Source organism: Miniopterus schreibersii (assembly GCF_964146895.1).
Source record: "Miniopterus schreibersii genome assembly, chromosome: 19".
Taxonomy (NCBI): Eukaryota; Metazoa; Chordata; class Mammalia; order Chiroptera; family Miniopteridae; genus Miniopterus; species Miniopterus schreibersii.
Genome location: NC_138119.1, coordinates 5462530 through 5481301, shown reverse-complemented (window position 1 = coordinate 5481301; position 18772 = coordinate 5462530). Strand labels below are relative to the sequence as shown.

At 56.4% G+C, this 18772-nt stretch overlaps 1 protein-coding gene across 1 annotated transcript; it reads right to left on the bottom strand.

The window, feature by feature from the left end:
* Positions 1-18442, bottom strand: SLC6A17 (solute carrier family 6 member 17). The gene is made up of 11 exons (XM_081122105.1): positions 18091-18442; positions 15937-16094; positions 14890-15016; positions 13954-14135; positions 12367-12477; positions 6854-7095; positions 6413-6605; positions 6078-6270; positions 5668-5827; positions 4059-4221; positions 1-3612 (listed from the first exon to the last, which is right to left on the bottom strand). The coding sequence occupies exons 1-11, from the start codon at positions 18374-18376 to the stop codon at positions 3244-3246; spliced, it is 2184 nt and encodes a 727-aa protein (XP_080978231.1). The 5' UTR covers positions 18377-18442; the 3' UTR covers positions 1-3243.
* Positions 18443-18772: the final 330 nt, after the last annotated feature.

The following is an 18772-nucleotide window of genomic DNA, read 5'->3' as shown; positions in this document are numbered from 1 at the left end:
GGTAAGAACAGACGCTTTATTGCACACCATGGGGGGAGTAGAGAGGAAGAAGGGGCTCCAGGGTGACAGTGCCTCCTCCCCTCCTCTGGGCTGAGTGGTCTTGACCTCCCCAGGGCTCTGGCCGGTCATGAGCACATGGATTTGAATTGCTCTGAACTTGCGCCAGAGCTCACTGTGTGCACCCGGGTCCATACAGAGCAGTGCTTGGGATGAGGGGGACCCTGGGCCCTCCTCCCCAGCCCCAGTCCTTAGGCCCCAGGGAAGGGGCAGCAGACCCCCAGTTTCAGGGCCTAGTGGACGCTCAGGGAGTCAGGTGCCTTCCAGTCTACTGAGTCTTTTCTTCCACTGGGGGGAGTCTTCTGAGGGGCAGTGGCAGGGGGGCAGCTGTGAGGACACGCAGAAGGGCAGCCCCTGCCCAGAATGCTGCAGGCCTGGCTGGCCTGGGACCACGTGGCTTCTGGCACCCAGCCTCACGGCCTGTGGCAGGCTGGCTCAGGAGGGCGTCTCCTGGCACTAGGAAAGCAACAGTCTCTGCAGATTTATTGCTGGAGGGCAAAGCTAACCTCACTGGCATCAACTTGTGTGCCCCACTGTCTGGCCCCATCAGGCCTCAGGCTTCAAGTCGCCTCAGTGGAGACGGCTCCCTGAGCAGGAAGCTGGTGATCGGGCTGGAGGGCAGGGACCCGGGGACTCTCTCAGGCACACCCCTGCCCTGGAGTCCGCTGTCTCCTATGGCGCTGGACATAGGCCACCTCCTGCTCCCCCAGGAAAGCTGGGGCTGGATCTTACCTGTCTGAGGCCCCTCCTGCCCTGGCCTCGCCCCACTTCCAGCTCCCGAGGAGTAAGCGAAGGCGAGTGTGTCAGAAGCACATGCGAGGACAGTGGTTCCCTCTGAACACTGTCAGAACTGTCTCAAATCTCAAAGACAAGTGCAGGCCACGGCCCTGGGAGGGATCCTATAGGGGGGCCTCAACATCTTAAGAAGCCCCGGACTTTCCTCAGGATGGAGAGCTTGTGACTCCAGCGGAGACAGCAAGAAGGTGCCTGGAAAATAAATTTGGGGGCTTCCCGTAGGCCCTGCCCTGAGACCTGGCAGAGAGGAGGGGGAGGCAGGGAGGATCGAGGTCTTCAGGAACAAGGTGAGCACTGGGGTTCACAAATCAGCACCCTACACACACCCACGTATGTGCACACACCACATACATACACGCACACACGAACACCAAGCTCTGGGCCCTACGACTAATAGCAGAGACAGAGCCGGGACAGGCCCGGCCTATGGCAAAAGGCTCAGAGCACACCCCAGCCTGCGGGGACCAAGAGGACACCCTGCTCAGGCCCTGTTGCAGGCTGTCAGGCTGGGGCCTGGCCTGACCACAAGCTACAAAATTAAAAATATATCAAATATACAATGAAAATAGATCTGTGCAGCACTGAGGATGAAAATAGTCCAGCAGCCACAGTGTAATATTGGGCTTGTCATTTAACAGCATTTACACTCACATGTACAGATTGAATATACAATAGAAGTAGAATACACAGAAGAGTATATAGTAGAGTCTCTCCTGGGGCCTTGCCCTCCTCTTGCTAAATCAGTGGGACTAGGCATGGGGCCCAGCAGGAGGTGTTGTCAGGTGAGGGGGCCTGTGCTCCAGAGGCTTGTGTCTCTGGGGAGACGTGGGCCTCCCTCTCCCCTCACACTCATGGGAGGTGTGAGGAGGGGCAAGTGAGAGAGATTGTGGGGTGGGGGATGGATCCCCAGGTAAGGGGGGCAAGGGACTAAGGGATGAAGGAGGGAACCCTGGGCCTAGTCTACCCCTACCCCAGTGCTGAGTGCAGTCAGAGTCACAAGTGACTCAGGACCCTGTCAGGGTACGAGGCCTAGCCCTGTGCCCTCCCCGCCCACTACAGCTCTCAGAAAGGTTTGCTGTCCCAGCCAGTCCCCCTCCCTCCCTTCCTTCCTTCCGTTTGCCTGCCTTCCATCCATCCATCCATCCATTCATCCATCCATCCATCCACTCATCATCCATTTACCCACCATCCATCCACCCACCCACCCTCCATCCATCCATCCACCCATCCCTCCCTCCCTCCCTCCCTCATTGGTGCGTCCAACCACCCATCCTTCCATTGGTCCATCCATCACTGCAGACGTTTGTTCTCTGGTCAGGTTCTAAGCCTCCCAGCCTGTTCTCTGAGGGCAGCCCTATTCCAGGGTAGGCCGGAAAGTAAGAGTGGGGGTGGGGGCGCAGAGACTCAGTCCATCCCTCTGGCAATCTCCAGTGTCCACAGCACTGCTGTGACCCCGACCACCATGGGCCAGATAGCTGGGCTTACACAACAGAGGGTGAGTGGCGGCCCAAAAGGGCAGTGGAATTATCTCTTTCCCCAGGTATGAGGCTTCCTGCGCAAGGGCCCCTGAACTCCAGGGACCCTGTTCCAGGGGAGAAGCTGCCGCTAGAGAGAAATTGGGTCCAGGTGAGAGGAGGGGGATGTGCTTTGCAATTGTGCTCCAAATCATCCAAATTGTGCTGTGGACAGTGTGCTCTGGAAATCTCAAGAAAGGGGCGGAGGCCACCACTCTGGGCTCCAGGATGGACTGGGGATGGGGAGAGGACAGTGGGGAGACTAAGCCCTAATGGAGGCAGGAAGGGTTCAAGCCTAGTCATTGCCCTCCCAAGCAAGATGCAGGAGCAAACCCCACCCACATGGGCAGGGCCTAGGACAGAGGAGGTCCCACTTAGAGCCGTGGTGGAGGAGCTCCCCTCCCTTCTGCTGCCGGGGCACCATCTGCCTCTCACAGCAGAACTTCACCCCAGGCCTGAGCCCTGGGGCCTGGCACATCTGTCCCATCCTCAGCCTTAAATCAGGCAGCCTCTGGGATACCCCACCCCGTTCCGCCCCAGTGGCTGTCACCACCACCACCTGGCAGCACAGAGGGACCTAAGAACTGCAAGTAACAGGTAGGGGAAGAGGAAAAGGGTGGGGTGACCCCGAAAGTGGCCACTTGGAGTCTCCCTTGTGCTGGGAATCAGAACTTCTAGATTGTTCCAGTTATTTGGCTGCCATTTGCTGAGACGATCTCGGAGGGTTAGACGGCTCGGCCCCACTCAGGTCTGGGGAGCAGACCGGCTGGGACTGGGGTGGAGGCTGAGGCAGGGCAGACCCCTCTCTGGAGGAGTGGCCAGGCTGGGACGGGGGCTGGCTGGGTGTGGGAGAGGCTGGCAGGGGTGGGGACGGTGGTCACAGCTCCGACTCCGGGGTGCTGGCCAGGAGGTAGCCGCTCCCATAGCGTCCATTGGGGTTGCCACTGGGCTCCAGCGGCGACGTGCCGCCGGGCCCCAGGTAGGAGCGGTGGGTGGGCATGGGGGAGGGCGCCTCGCTGGGCACCTTGCTGAGGATGAAGCGGGTCTCGTCATTGTCCTCCAGGTTGGAGATGTCCTTCATCATGCGCCCTTTCTTGTAGGACACGGAGAGGGTGTTGGAGCCGTCGGAGAGCAGGTGGCAGTGCCTCAGGAAGAACACCACCGGGATGGGCAGGATGGCGACCACGATGAGCGTGACCAGGAGCGCCATGGCCCAGTTAGGGAAATACAGGTAGCGCTCGGCAGCCTGGGGACGGACAGGGGTGAGCGCTGCGGGCCACCGCCGCGGCCCCGCCCACTCAGGGCCACCGCTCCCGCCCTCTCCCCAGCCCGCCCACCGTCCTGGCACTGGCAGAGCCGAGGGGCAGCAGGGGTCGCTACTTGAGTTAGCTGTCACCTGCGTCCCAGTTTCTACACTTGCAAAAAGGGTGGGTGATTCCACTCCGTACACGGAGAGAAAACATGGGTTAGGAAGACTGGACAAATGTGTTAGCCCTTCTGACTGTTTCCCTGTCTGTACGATGGGGCTAGTGCCACCTCTCTTAGCTGTAAAGGTTACAGGTCAGGTGTGCAATGCTCCCAGCAGGGCCTGGCCCATAGCAGGTGCCCTATAAGGGTTTATGTCTATCACTTGTTGCATTAAAGGCCTGGGAAGGTGCCAGCCCCTGGGCCTCCGGGGCTGCCACCCCTCACCTCCTCTTTGATCCAGGCGCTGTAGCCCGGGGGTGTGACCCCCAGCTGGATGATGCTGGCCGTGGTGAGCACGGCCATGCACAGTGGAGACACGAACTTCCACATGTAGTAATAGAAGCGGTAGGGTCGAAAGCCCAGCATCTCCGTCAGCTCCTGCATGAACCTGCCAGGTGCAGCAGAGGACCCAGAAGTTGGCACCCCCACTGTGCCTGCGCATTGCCCATAGCCGCCTCCACCAGGAAGCCTCCCCTGACCATTCCATCCCTCCCAGGCTCTTCCATTCTTCATGTTCAATGCTCCTGATATGTTATCTGTGGACCTGCCGGCCTCCCCTCCGCTCGCACCGGCCTGGCTCTAGACTCCCCCTGCTGGAAATGAGCTGGAAGTGCACCTCCCGGGCGTCCAGAAGGCGGCCCTGACTGGGGGGTTTCTAACTACCCCGCCTGGGGGTGGAGTTCTGGCTGTGTCCATAAAAATCATCTTTACCTCAACACCTAACTGAAATCTTGCATTTCTTCCTATTATAAATGCAAACCACCACAGTAGTACCTGTGACTGCCGGCAACTGATTAGATCTCAGATATATTCCCATCACATTACAACTGAAGATACCTACAAGCATCGTTTATGCTCACAGCTACTTTGAAATTACCATTGTTATTAGGCCCATAGCTAGATCTTGTAACTGAATGCAGTAAAAATAAAGTACACAGATATTACCACATCTCAGATTTGAAACATAATTTTGCTAACTTTCAATATAATGCGTTGCCTGTACAATGCTATATATTTTATCATATGCATTTAAAAATAATATTCTGAGAAGGGGCCCCGGGGCCTCACTAGACTGCCAGAGTCAGCACCGAGTTCCGACCCTGGCTCCGCAGGCTGCTCTGCCTTGTCACCTGTCCGTCCCGCACTCTCCCAGGAAGTAGGACCAGGGACAGTGAGAGCCTGATTCTAAGGCCAGGTGCAGACATCAGGGGAGGGGCAGGCTGAGCGGGTCAGTGGAGCCCTGGCCTTGCTGAGCGAGTGAGGACCTAGTCCCGGGGCTTTCTGGGGATACAGATTGGTTCTCAAATGAGGACTGAGACCAGGGGCTGACAATCAGTATAGTTCTGCCCTAGGGCTCAGGCCAAGGGACCCGATCGTTTCTTATTGCTGAATTCTCTGACGCAAACCACACCCTGCCTCACGCCCCTATGTAAATAGCCTTAACGCTGTGAGTTAGGCTGCTGAAGTCTCTGAGTGCTTGGAAGGCTGGGGCCCTTGTACACCCACTAGGTGCTGAAGCTCCACAGAATTCAAGGAGTTGGTGCCCAGGGAAGGTGTGATAATTCAAGGCAGTTTAGGGTGAGGTGGGGACCCGAACCCAGGAGACTTGTGTCCTCAGCCTGGCTCTTCCTCTCACCAGCCGAGCATTCCTGAGCAGTGATATCCTCTCTGTGAGCCTCAGTTTCTCTAAAGGACCTATGAGAGTACTTCCGGCTGACATTCTGACTCCGTGATCCCAGCCCCCCTGGCAGCAGGCTTGGGAGTACAGCGCTCTGGGGGCAGTCAGCTGGGACAGGCTCCTCCTCTCCCCACCTCTCCCCAACAGCCCCCTTACTTCTTGGTCCCATAGATCCAGGCCACAGCGATATTCTCAAGGATGACGATGACCGTGAGCGGCAGGGTGGCCGAGTAGTCATCAAACATGGTGACAAAGTAGTTTCCGGAACGCTGGACGAACAACAGCCCCACGAAGAATGCAAAGACACAGCAGCCCACTACAGAGAGCCGGAGGCCGGTGTGGGGGCAGGGGTGCAGGTGGGCGGGGCCCGGGGCTCTTGGGGGCACCCAGGCCCCTTCCATCCCACCCCTCCCCCGCCAGCAGGCCTACAACCCACCCTCCAGCGGCCCGACCCTGGGGGTCAGGAATGACGCCAGCAGAACCCAGTGTTTCTAAGTCAGAGCCACAGCCCTGTCGCCATCCCCAAGGGCAGCCCACAGGCAGGCGGAGGTGGCAGGAGGCGTTACCTGTGAACATCTCCTTGGGCACCTTGAAGGTGTCGATGATGGGCGTGGTGATGCCCGCCATGGTCCCGATCATGCTGCCCAGGCCCAGGTTGATGAGCATCAGGAAGAACATGACGGACCAGAACGGGGAGGCGGGGAAGTGGGTCATGGCCTCGGTGAAGGCGATGAAGGCCAGGCCTGTGCCCTGCACGGACTGCGGGTGGGGGCGGAGGTCAAGGGCTCAGCGAGGGCCCACAGCCACCCCAGGAGCCCCTTCCTTCATTATCTCTGCCTTCAGGGCTTTAGAATCGACCGCCTGCCCCCCAGCCGGCCCGGGAAGGGCAGCCTGTCCCCACCTTGTCCAGCTCGTCCTCGAGCAGGCAGGGGTCGAGGCCCAGGGCTGAGAAGTGGCCCTCCTTCACCGTCCGGATGACCTTGTACATCTCCGAGTAGTCCTTGGTGGTCAGGTGGGAGAAATTCACGTGGGGAGGGATGAGGTCCTGGCTCAGGACATTGGTGTGGAGGTACCCCAGGATCTTCTCCGCATTCCTGCAGCATAAAGCGGAGAGGACCAGGTAAAAAGGCAGGGAGGGGCGAGCACGATCGTGGGGGCACCTCCCTGGCACCCAGGCAGGACCCCCCAGCCATCAACACAGACATCGGTGAACCTGTCCTCGTGCTTCAGGGCTGACTCCCATCCTCCAGCCTGGGGAGACAGGGATGCCCCATGCATGGCCCGCCTGCCCCCCTGGGTGGGGTGCACAAGGAGCAGAAAGGACAGGAGGAGAGGCACCTACTCAACCACACATTTCTCATTCATGATGTTGGCCTTGAAGCCCAGCACAGCGAACACCACGAGCGTGGCCAGCACCGAGGTGAAGAAGTTGATCAAGGACACCAGGGCGGCGTCGAAGTGGCAGTTGTTGTCCTGCTTGTTGTAGCTGGAGAAGGCGATCACGCCCCCGAAACCCAGCCCCAGCGCAAAGAAGACCTGCGTGGCCGCCTCCCGCCACACCTGCGGGTCCAGCATCTTGTCCAGCTATGCGGGAGGGCGCCGCGGCAGGGGGGAGAAAAGAGAACACAGTGATAGTTTTATCCAAGTGCCATGGGGTTCCCACCTACCCCCTCTCCTCAGCCTCACCAGGGCTCAGAGGCACCGTGGCACAGTGGCAAAGTGCTGTGGCTGTGTGACCCTGGGCATGTCCCCTAACCCCTCTGTAACTGTTTCCCCATGTGTAAAACACAGATACCAAGAGTACCAACTTCAGAGGATCATGGTCGGGCTTCAGAAAGATAAACACTGCAGGCTCGCATAGTAAGTTCTCAGTTAATTTTACCACGGAGCTACCATACAAGGAACATCTCCAAGGCCATCAAGTATGATGCGTAGGGCACAGCTCTAGGGAGTGCCATTCACTTAGACTAGAGTGTGAATGGTGCCTCCTAAAGTTGTCCAGTGTACAGGCTGCACAATAGTACAAGAGAATTGAGAACATCAAGGTCTCCCAGGGACCTCATCCACTTCAAACCATAAACAAAGACACCAATGTCTCCTTCCTGTCCATCTCCTCTCCCCTTTCCCAGAAATAAAAGGCCCAAAGTTCATTCATACACACCTACACGCTCCAGGTCACAGAGGAGCCCCACCTCGCCCCACCCAACCAGACCCATCTTTACTTAGCTGAGAAGACTTAGGCAAGTGGTAGTGTCTGTTTTACGAACCTCAGTTTTCTCATCTGAAAAGTGGGAATGATAATAGAGCCCCTCCCAGAGTCGCTGTGAGAATCCAATGTACAGCCAGCAGTCAGGCCCGCACATAGGAGCATTTAATCCTCACAAAATGCTTCTGCCCTAGTCGGGACAGAGGAGTTTTGGTGGGAGCATGGTTTACGATTCACATTTTGAAAGAGCAGACTGAGGTGCAAAGGTGAGATGAGTTGCTCAAAGCAACGGAGCTCGCTAGTCAGGGCAGAGCAGTTTCTAAAATATCGATCGTCTCCCGCCAGGCCATGGCGCCTTCCTACCACCGGCTCCTGACTCAGGTGGCCTGGGGAGCAGGCGGCAAAATCACCTGCCGGGGGCCAGTTGTGCTGGGAGGGGTGGTCTGAACGTCCAGACAGGTGGATGCGGTTTAAAATGGTCCCAGGGGAGCAAGGGGAGCGAGGCCACCAGAGACACGGAGCAGGTCACCTTCATCCCCAAAGCAACACAGGCCCACATTTCCTCACTGAAGCGCTCCAGGGCCAGTCTGGTTTTGGAAATCGGGCTTTCATTTCTAATTTTATTGTTGAAAGGTAACATGGTGTGTATGCCACATAGTGACATGGCACCCCGAGCGGGGTCTGGGACAAACCTGTCACCAAACACATTCGTGTTTCTGCCGCAGAGTATGACTGTTCACAGCAAGTGACTCAGTGAGGACTATAAATAGGCTCACAGCTGCTCAGGTCATTTTGCCTCAAAATGAATTCCCGGAGAAAGAAAGAAAAAAAAAATCACTCTTTTTTGCTTTCTGATTCAGGCTTTGCGAATTAGGAAGCCAGCCCGGCCTAGGGCGCTTGCTCCTATACCTGCTCCTAATAGAAAACTGAAGATTAGAAAAAAGAGAAAGACACAGTAGTCCTCCCTTAGCCATGGTTTTGCTTTCCATGGTTTCAGTTACCTACGGTCAACTGCGGTCTGAAAATATTAAATGGAAAATTCCAGAAATAAACGATTCATGTTTTAAACTATGCGCCACGCTGAGCAGCGTGATGAAATTTCAAGCCGTCTGGCCTGGGATGTGAATCACCCTTCACCCAGCGGATCCACACTGGGCACATCACCTGATGGTTAGCCGTCTCAGTTACCAGGTCGACCGTCACAGTATCACATATTTGTGTTCGAATCACCTTCATTTTGCTTAATAATTGCTCCAAGGGCAAGAGTAGTGATGCTGGCAATTTGGATGTGCCAAAAAGCAGCCATAAAGGACTTCTTGTAAGTGCAAAGGTATGTATGTACGGGGGAAACTATGGTATAGACAGGCTTTGGGACTATCCACGGTTTCAGGCATCCACGGGGGGTCTTGGAGCGTGTCCCCTACAGATATGGGGGGACAACTGTAATCATAGTCCCACTGGTAAAGGACTCAGCACCTTCCCTCTCCTGGGTGAAATTTTTTAAAGATCCTCTCGGAAGGTTCCAGAAATGGGATAAGGGATTACTTATGTGGGCATTCACTGACGTAACAGATGTCAATCATGACAGTTCTACCAGTCTGGAGCCTGGGCACTTCTCTCAGGCTGGACACCTGGACCTGATGGGAGGGCTCTGGGTGGTTTGGTGAGTTCCAACCAGAAAGAAGCAAAAGGTTTTGTAACAGAGGGCAGGCTGAGGTGGACATCTCTCTGATCATGTCATTTGCATGTTGAAAAATCTTTGTTGGTTGCCTACTGTTGGCTGGGAAATCTTTTCCCTCTGTTTTGAACACTCTAACTGCAGTGCACTTACTATTCTTCAAAAGCACCGTGATCTCCTACCTGTGGTCTTTGCCCAGCTATTCCCTCTGCCTAGAATTTTTTTCCTCCTACTCACTGTCTGATGAACTCCTACTTATATCTCAAAACCCAGCACAAATATCACCTCCTCTCTGAAGCTTTTCCTGACTGCCTCTAGCAGAGCTAGTCATGGTCCTGGGCTCTCACAGCTCTTGTCAATACCCAAATTACTGGTGTATGTGTCATCTTCCTTCCAACGCTTAGTGCTTTTTAGGGATGGAGCCCACCTGCTGTCATCTTTGTATGAGCAGTGCCTGGCACATGGAAGAGAAGGAAAGAGTGGAGCTGGGGACAAGAGACAGACCTACAGGCAAAGGCTGACCTATGTCCTCAGGTCACAGGTGAGTTGGGCACCTTCAGTCTTAACGCTTGCTGTTCCTTGAACTTAAAGGGGCTCTTTCAGGATTTGGGGGGTGTTGGTGCATGATTTCAACAAGATCCCAAACACAGTGCCAACAGAGAATGAACCCACAGCCGGACCTTAGGAAGCTCAGTGTCCTTTCCAGACATCAGAATGTGTCTGCAAGGGGTGATATGGGAAACAGGCTTTTCCACCAAAGACGAGGCTCCCACCCTTCTTGGGGTGCCCCCCACAAACAGAGCAATGGCTTCCTGTCACTTCCTCAGCACAGTGGCTGAGTCACTGCCTCATGCAGGGAACAAGGTTGTTCCGTGGCATCTGACTCGGTGGCATGAAGATGCTCTTTGAATTCACAAGCAGCTATTGAGCGCCCAGCCCGAGAGGGTTCGTGACAGGAGCACACACCCTGTTCCCTGGCACCGCTCAGCATCTGCCTGTGCAAGAGCCAGACGGGACCTCGGGACACCAGGTGGCACTGGAGCGCCGGGTTCCCACTGCCTAGGAGCAGTGTCACCTTCACGAGGGACGAGAGGAATAACAGCTAACGCTTTCAGTGCGCTCCCTGCACGGCAACAGCAGTCCTACGCCCTCTCCTGTGACAACTGCGGCGGAGCCACCACGGTTCACCCTATCTTACAGCTGAGGAACCTGAGGCCCTGAGGGGCCAAGGGACTTGGCCTCCGACTGCTGAGCTGGGATCTGGACTCAATCATCTGGCTCCAGAGCTCCCCCTGATGACAGGCTGGGCTGCCCTTTCCTCCCGTTCAGAAGCCTTGTCCTAACTGTGGGAACCAAGAAGTCCCACCACGAACCTCCACACTGGGCCTTCGGGGCCCTCAGGGAGCCCACCTCTCTCCTCGAAGGGCCCACGCACCCCCTCGACCCTGTGGCCAGTCTGGCGCACTGTCGGGGCTGCCCACTTGTCTGGCCCCAGCGGCAGCTATGCTGAGCTGTGCCCCATGCAGCTGCTCGGTGCACAGGCCTCAAGATGGGCCTCACAGAGCCCCCTCCAGAACACATCGTCTGCTCCCAAAGCTCAGGAAAGCGCAACTGGACGACTCAAGCATAAGCATTAGGCCGACTCTAGAAATACACTTGAAGTCATTCATAAAACAGTTGGCTTTCTTCTCGCGGCTGGTTTCCCCCAAAGAAACCAGCTTTGCATTTTACTCCTGTCAGACACCACGTGTTCCCCAACCCTGCGCCAGCCACGTGGCCCAAGTCACACTCATGCCTCCAGAGATTCACTAAGTGCTTCATAAAGTGGACCTCCGCCGTGGTTCCCATAGAAACCTCAGAAGTGGCTTCCCAGCATGCCCAGGCTGGCTCCTGTGGCTGGTGTGTGTGGAGCCCAGTGTCCTGCTCGTTGCCAGGCGGGGAGTCGGGAGGGGGTGGGGACTGCAAAGCCCACTGGATCGGGACTCTTCTCCCTGTGGCATCTGTATGAACTTCCTGTGTGTGAGTGTGTGTGTGTATGTGAACACACATGTGACATGGCACTAGTGAGGGCCAATGTTAGAGCCTCAAGCTGGCGGGGTTCTGACCAGGCCCCTGCTGGCTGCTGACTGGTCAGCTGGCATTTGGAGGTGACTTCCCAGCCTGCCCAGCGGGGTTACTCATTACATTGCTTGGGGCACCTTGAAGGACATCCCAGCAGACATTTGAAATCCTCTTACTCGTCAGGGGACCAGCTCACGCCAGCTGTGCCCAGTGGTCTAAAAGGGAATAGAGGCAGGGGCACGAGGTGGGCAGAGACCGCCGGCAGGAAACCTGGGTGACCATCTTCAGGATGCCTGCGCGGGGTGTGAAGCAGGCACAGTGGTCCTGCTTGGCCCCCTCACTGGGCTACTGAGATGATGAAATGAGCGGAGATGTGAATGGATTCGGTGAGGGAAAAATCACTGTCCAGGTGGCCTATTATCTTTAATAAAATAGTAACATTGTTCCCCTGATTTGGGTACAAGCTGGGATTCCAGGGGGAGCGTCCGTCTCTTGGACATCTTCTTGGTTCCTGCTGTCGCAGACACACCCATGAAACCCACCCCCCACTCCCTGTCCCCATGCCCCAGCCAAGCCTGACTTCCCACCATTCTCCTCAAGCACTCCCAGTGCTTCTCACTTTTGCTCATGTGGTCCCTTTGACCACAAATGTCCTCTTGCCGCTCACTGAAATCCTATCTGCTCACGGAGGCTCAGTTCACATGTCACCTCCTCCCTGAAGCCTCTTCTGATTTCACCCAAATTAATGTGATGTCCCTCTCCTTGGGACCCTGAGGGCAGGGTCCATGCTCCGTCCCCAGTGCATCCCTCCAGGGCCTGACACAACACGTGACACACAGCAGGTCCTCCATGAGTGTCACGCTGCATGTGGCTGACCGGCTGGTGGAGCTGTGGGTGCCCCAGGCCCTACCTTGGGAGTGAACATGTGCAGGATGCCATCCACGGCCCCTCGCAGCAGCAGCCCCCGGACCAGGAAGCAGGCCAACACCACGTAGGGGAAGAGGGAGCTGAAGTACATCACCTGCAGAGAAGACAGGGACCCACCGTGGGGCAGGGCCCTCCTGCAGCTGGCACCTCCCTCCCTGCTCACAGCTGGGGCACATGAGCCTCCTCTGATAGCTGCCGAAAGCAGAGCCCTGGGACCCCTGGGCACGGGGCCAACACCACCGCATGTCTGGCCTGGAGCCAAGGCAGAAACAGGAGCCCAGAAAAGCTGGAGTCAGCATGGCTGGGCCTGGGGCTGCTTTTCTCCTTTCAAGGGCTGGCAGGGCTGGGCCCGCAGCCTCCCCACCCCCAAGGGCCGCCAAGGGGGCGAGGAACCCTTTGCTCTCCCTTCCTCATTTTTTTTCATGTCTCCAGCCTGCGTTTCTGTCCCTGGCTCCAGCAGACCCCCTGGGGATCTCCCCTGTCCTTAGAGGCCTCTGACAGAAGGCATACAGGAGGTTATAGTCACGGCTCCCAAGCAGAAACATCAGAAGAAGGTCCTGCCTCTTGTGATTATAAATCACGTCCTATTTTCTAGCATGTGTGTTTCTTGTGCATTTCCACATCCCCATGTGCCTGGCACAGAGCCTCACGCGAACAAGATGCTCACACAGCGTTTGCTGCACTGAAACAAGTCAGGAGGGCTGCTTGGGCAGCGTGGGGTGAAGGTCAAGAGCGCCCGTGTCTGCAGCTGGACAGCCTGTACTCTCATCCTCGCTCTACCGCTTACGAAGCACGTGACCCTGGGCTGTCTACTTAGCCTGGGCGTGCCTCCATCTCCTCATCTATAAAATGGGCACAATAGCTCCTAACTCATAAGGTTGCTGTGGATCAAATGCATTCATACACGGATAGGTGCCACACAGTGTCAGCTGCAATGCTGGCCTTCAGAGAGGGAAGGGGAGGTGGCTGAGACCACGCTACTGTTCCAAGGCTCAGCTTCCTTGCTTATCAAGTCTGGGAAAGAACCTGGGGCCTCGGACAGACAGACAGTGCTCTAATTCCAGCTCTAATTCCAGCAACTGGCCTCTGGTTCCTTAGGAAGGTCCTGAGCTGGGGGATGAAGACCTGGATTCCCTCCCTCGGTTAAATTAGACTGGCTGCGTGATCTCAGGAGGTGCTTTTCCCTCTCTCGGCCTCAGTTTCCTCATCTGAAAAATGAGTCGATTGGGCTACAGGATCCCAAACGCCCTTTCCAGCCCTGGAAATCCATGAATACTGACACGTGACAGAATGAGCCTGTTTGGAGGGGATCTGAACTGTGGGGAGGAGGTGTGTGGGACCCGGCTGGTCTGCACCCGCAGAGACCTGTGTGGAGCCTCTCCGAGGGGTGTCCACCAGGACACTAGCAGTGACACGCCATTGCCTCCTCAGGGGCCTGCGTCCTTGACCTGAGTGATCCAGGGGCCACGGCCACCCACAGGACCCTGCGTGGGGCAACCCAGATTTCTCAGCCCCCTGCCCTCCATCATTTTCTCAGACTGTGGGGTCTGAATGCCCCCTCCCGACTCACCTTCCCCGAGGATTGGATCCCCTTGACAACAGCCATGCCCACGACAGTCCAGGCCACGAGGAGGCACAGGGTCATCTTCCAGTTGAGGCCTCCGCTCTCCGAGATGGAGTTGGAGATGTCCAAGGCCTCCCGGTACCAGAAGTAGGTAGTGGCCGAGCTCTTTTCACACTCCGCCTCCACCACTGCAACGGCAGCACAGGCCTCAGGGGCCGGGCCGCCGGGACGCCCCCGCCGCTGGACCCCCACCCAGGCAGCAGTGGGCAAGGGGACAGCCGAGCGTGGGCAGCAGGGAGGGGCTGTCCCTGTTCTGGGTTACCCAGGATCTGGCAGATCCTGAGGACTCCTGGGTTCCCAGCAAGGCCTGGGAGGCTTCAGCACATACTGATCTACAGTCCCACTCGTGCTACCCCGCCCACGTCCACCCGTGGGGGGCAGGAAGGATAAGTCAGAACTGGCCTCTGGTTCCCGAGGAAGGCCCTGAGCTGGGGGCTGAAGACCCGGATTCCCTCCCTCGGTTAAATTAGTGGTGTGACCAGGGAAAGTTGTTTCTGACCTCAGTTTGCCCATCTGTGAGGTGGGAGAAATCACCCAGCCCTTTATGGAAACAGCATGCAAATTAAGGCTGTTTCCGGAGAGGACTGCACTTGAGTAACACGGGGAAGTTGGTAACAACTAAGGAAAAGATCCCATTGCCAGAGTTTTTCCCTATACTCACTAGTTCATTCAGCCCCCATAAGAACTCGTGGGACAGGCTGGCGAGAGGGCATCGGAAGGGGAAATGAGGCTCAGAGAGGGCAGGAGTCTTATTTAAGGTGACACAGCGAGTCAATAAAATTCCAATTCTGTGCCTAAGCCCCTTAGGCTCATTGGACTCCTTCCCGGGACAGGGCTGGCTGGGGTCCCCAGCTGGTCATACACAGTCGGTCCCGTACTTGCCTGCCACGGTCCCATTCCTCACAACAGGACACTCGCTCCAGGGCAGTGGGTACTGGAAGGACTTGAAGAAGTAGAAGATGCTCCACCCAATGATCACATTATAATACAGCCCAACAAAGAGGCAGACCTGAGGACAAGGGTCCGGGTGCGGGGGTCACAGAGGTGGCAGGGAATCCCCCCTTCCCCCACCCCCACCCCGCTTAGCACTGGACAGACTGTACGCAGCACGGAGCACAGAGCGTGGCCTTGGGGGGGCTGAGATCTGGCAGCTGAAGGCCCCTCCCAACCTCCATTCATCTGGTATTCAAAGAATCCACAGAGGAATGTTTCCCATATTAAAGTTCTCTCCTTTAAGCAATAAACTCTTAACATGTTAATCCTTCCCAGTTTGAAATTCTCCTACGATGCTTAAAGCACTCCTCCATCGTTTCCTGATGTCTCAGCGTCACAATTCCAGAGCTGCCCCCTGGACAGGGGGACACCCACAGCTTTGGCCTCCGGGACAACTATGCCCAGATCTCAGTGCCTACTGAGATTTTCTGGATGCTTCTTGTTAGTTTCCTGTGTCCACTCTTCCCTTAGGACACTCCTCTCCCTTGGTAATGTCTGCAGTCACCTCTAGAGAGATGTCAGTTCTCATTTCTCATCTCTGGGAAGATGTCACTTCTGGTTTCTGGGAAGCACCATAACTAATTTCGGTAGAACTGACCGAGGGTCCCAGGTGCTGCTTTGAAAGCAGAGCTTCCTCCTGCACAGATCTGTTGTGTGGAGGGTGACAAGTCCTTCCTATCTCCCGGGGCCGGTTATATTACGCATCAGTGACACTGCAGGTAGGTGCGACAGCCGAGAGCCTCTCACTCATCGATGTCACCTGAGCCCTAGCATGCAGGAGCCGACACTCCTACAGCACACCTTACAGGGGATGTAGAGGGAGAGGGACACCCACTTCCCTTTACTTGGGTGCTTTCAGCCCAAGGGGACTCCACTCACACACATGGCCATGGCCAGCCCCAGCACTTCACAGGAAGTGCCCAGCCCCTGACTCACGATGCAGCTGGAGAAGCCGATGCCCCCGAGGCGGGGACACACATAGTGCCACACGCCAATGCTGCCCCGGCGGATCCTCTGGCCCACGGCCAGCTCCAGGAAGAAGAGCGGGATCCCGATGATGATCAGCAGCACCAGGTAGGGCACCAGGTAGGCACCTGGGGAGGAAGGAGAGACGTTTGAAGTGTGGCACCAGGGTAAGGGAGGGCTGGCAGCCAGCTCCTGCAGTCCTGCCCACATCTCTGATCATCTCAAACTGTCACTGGTCCTCATGCTCCTCCAGGAATGATCTGGCTCATACATGTGACCTACCACGCACTGGTCACCTAGACCCTCCTTCCCCTTGATTCCCCTGACCTGAAACACCAAGCGAGGTCCCAGGCATACTTCAATGCCTCCCGCTTACAAGGCTAGACCTAAAGACAGACAGACAGACAAATCCTGTGCCTCCTGGAATCCATATATCAAGTCACACACCGTGTGACACACTGACTTCATGATGTACTCTGTGGACACCCCCTGCTCACAACCCCCCGCCCACAGAGCGGCAGCCCAGATGGAGTGGGCCCCCCGGAGGCGCAGACCCCGGGCACAGCTTCCCCGAGTCCCAGCCAGATGCTGACGCAGCAGACTGGGCAGCTCCAGGGAAGCGGAGCTTGGACGCTCTCCAGAGAGAGGTTCTGACCAGCATGGCCATTAATCTACAGCTAATTGGGAGGAATGGGAGAGAAATTAGCAGTCCGGGAAAGTGTAGCTGGGAGGATTGAGGATAGAATGGGTATTGCCAAAGATTCCAGATGATAAATTAAACCCGCTGTCTTGGGCATCACTGCAGACACAATCTCGTTTCCCGGTGACAGGGCGTTTAGCAGGAGAATTAAAACCATGTCTGGACACAGACGAGCGAGCCCATCGAGAGCTGTGCCAATGACCTAGTCCTGTTAGCAATGCCGTTGGCATAGCCCTGCCTGTTGTCTAATGGTGTCAGACCAGCACTGGTCACCAGTGCCCTGATGGTCACCCAGCACCACCAGACCAAGCCCTGTGAGCTGGGAGTCTCCAGAAGGCCCTTCAGTCACACCACTCTGCCCCCAAAACATGACATCCCACATGCTCCCCAATATGTGCTCAATCTGCCAATAAGCCCAGGGGATGTGCATCTCCTGGGCACAAGACCCCGCACTTGGGAGCCTTAGGCCATCAGTCTGAACAGCAGGGAGCACTGTTCAGGGTGGTGGCAGGAAATTTAGCAAACGATGGCTACAGGGATTGGATTCCAGGATCTCCGAGGTCTCCTGGGTGGCTAACAGTCTATGTCTCGGTCTACACTTTGGTTCTTATTTCTAGCCAACCCCAGGGTTATTCCTGGGATTTGAAAGACTGCCTTGGTCTGTTGAGATGCACACTGAGTAAGGGTTGAGACCCAGACTCTGAGGAGCAGAAGGAGTTTGATACCAGAGGAAGATCCTCTAGGGGGATTCAAACTCAGGGGCAGCAAGAGGCCCCTCCTACCTGGGAGGCAGTACATGTGGTAATTGCATGCACAGGCCCTGGGGCCAAGCTGTCCAGGTTTGAAACCTTACTTTATCACTAGCTGTGTGACCTTGAGCAAGTCACCTAACCTCTCTGTGCCTGAGTTTTACGGTCTCTAAAATGAGGATGAGAATAACATGGGGTTGTTGGGGGGACTCAATGGTTGGCCCATATGAAACCGGTGCTTTGAATGTTCCAAGATGTTCAAACATCAGCAGTTTCATCTATTTCAGACTAAAATGCAGTAAGTGCTTAGGACAGGCCTGGCACCTAGTGAGCATTTAATAATAACGGCCAGAAGTTCTTTACAATGTGTTAAGCGTTCTACATGCAAAGCTCTTTCCATCCTCCCAACTCCTCTGGAAGGCAGGAATTGCTATTATTCCCATTTCACAGAAGAGGAACAGAGAGGCAGAGAGAGATAAAGCTGCATGCACAGAGCTGACTGGCTGAGCAGGGACTTGAACCCAGGCCGTCTTAGCAATTCCTGGGGAGTCTTACTCCACAGTCCTGAGCTCTGACCTGCAAGGGTTCCAATCCTGCCTAGGACAGGGGGTTCCTTTTCACCCCTCAGCTCAGCCCATGTGCGGGGTAGCCTGGGCAAGCAGGCCTGCCTCTTACCGCCTCCATTCTTCTGGCACAGGTAGGGGAACCTCCAGATGTTGCCGAGGCCCACGGAGAAGCCGATCTGGGCCAGGATGTACTGCAGCTTGCTGTTCCAGGCCGGCCGGTCCTCGGCGTCCAGCTCCTCCTCCGCCGCCTCCTGCTTGCCGCCCGGCCCGCCCGCCACATTCAGGACACTCTGCTTGTAGTCCACGGGCTCCTCGAGGGCCAGCAGGTCGGCCACCGACTCCGTGACATGCTCGCTGCTGTGCTCCCGCTGGGTCACCTTGCTGTTCTTCGGCATCTGTGCCACTGGGGCCACGCGGCCCTGCTCCCCAGCACACAGAGAAGGTGGGACCCGACCGCTGTCAGCTCCTTCTCATTCAGGGCCTGTGAAGCCAGGTGAGCAGGAGAGGATTAGCCGCTGGCCAGACCACGAGGTGGGCAGCTCAGCTGGTCACCACCAAATCAACTCTTTGCCACACACACGGAGCTGACCAGTGGCATGAAATATGGAGGTGGCCTTCCTCCCCACTGGGGGTGCCCACTGAGGAACCCAGGTCTGCAGACTCAGTTTCCCCACAGGCCCTATGTAAGCATCATTAGAGGGGCAAATGTAATGAGGCAGAAGCGGCCACACCAGACACCAAACCCAAATCGAGGGTCATCCACGCAGCATTGCTCCATCACACATGCAGAT

Coding starts and splice junctions, on each gene's coding strand:
- SLC6A17 (XM_081122105.1), bottom strand. CDS start 18,376: ATGCCGAAGAACAGCAAGGTGACCCAGCGGGAGCACAGCAGCGAGCAT. Junction 15,017..15,936: donor TCGGCTTCTCCAGCTGCATC/GTGAGTCAGGGG, acceptor CCTTGTCCTCAG/GTCTGCCTCTTTGTTGGGCT. Junction 14,136..14,889: donor GAGGAATGGGACCGTGGCAG/GCAAGTACGGGA, acceptor CTGCCGTTGCAG/TGGTGGAGGCGGAGTGTGAA.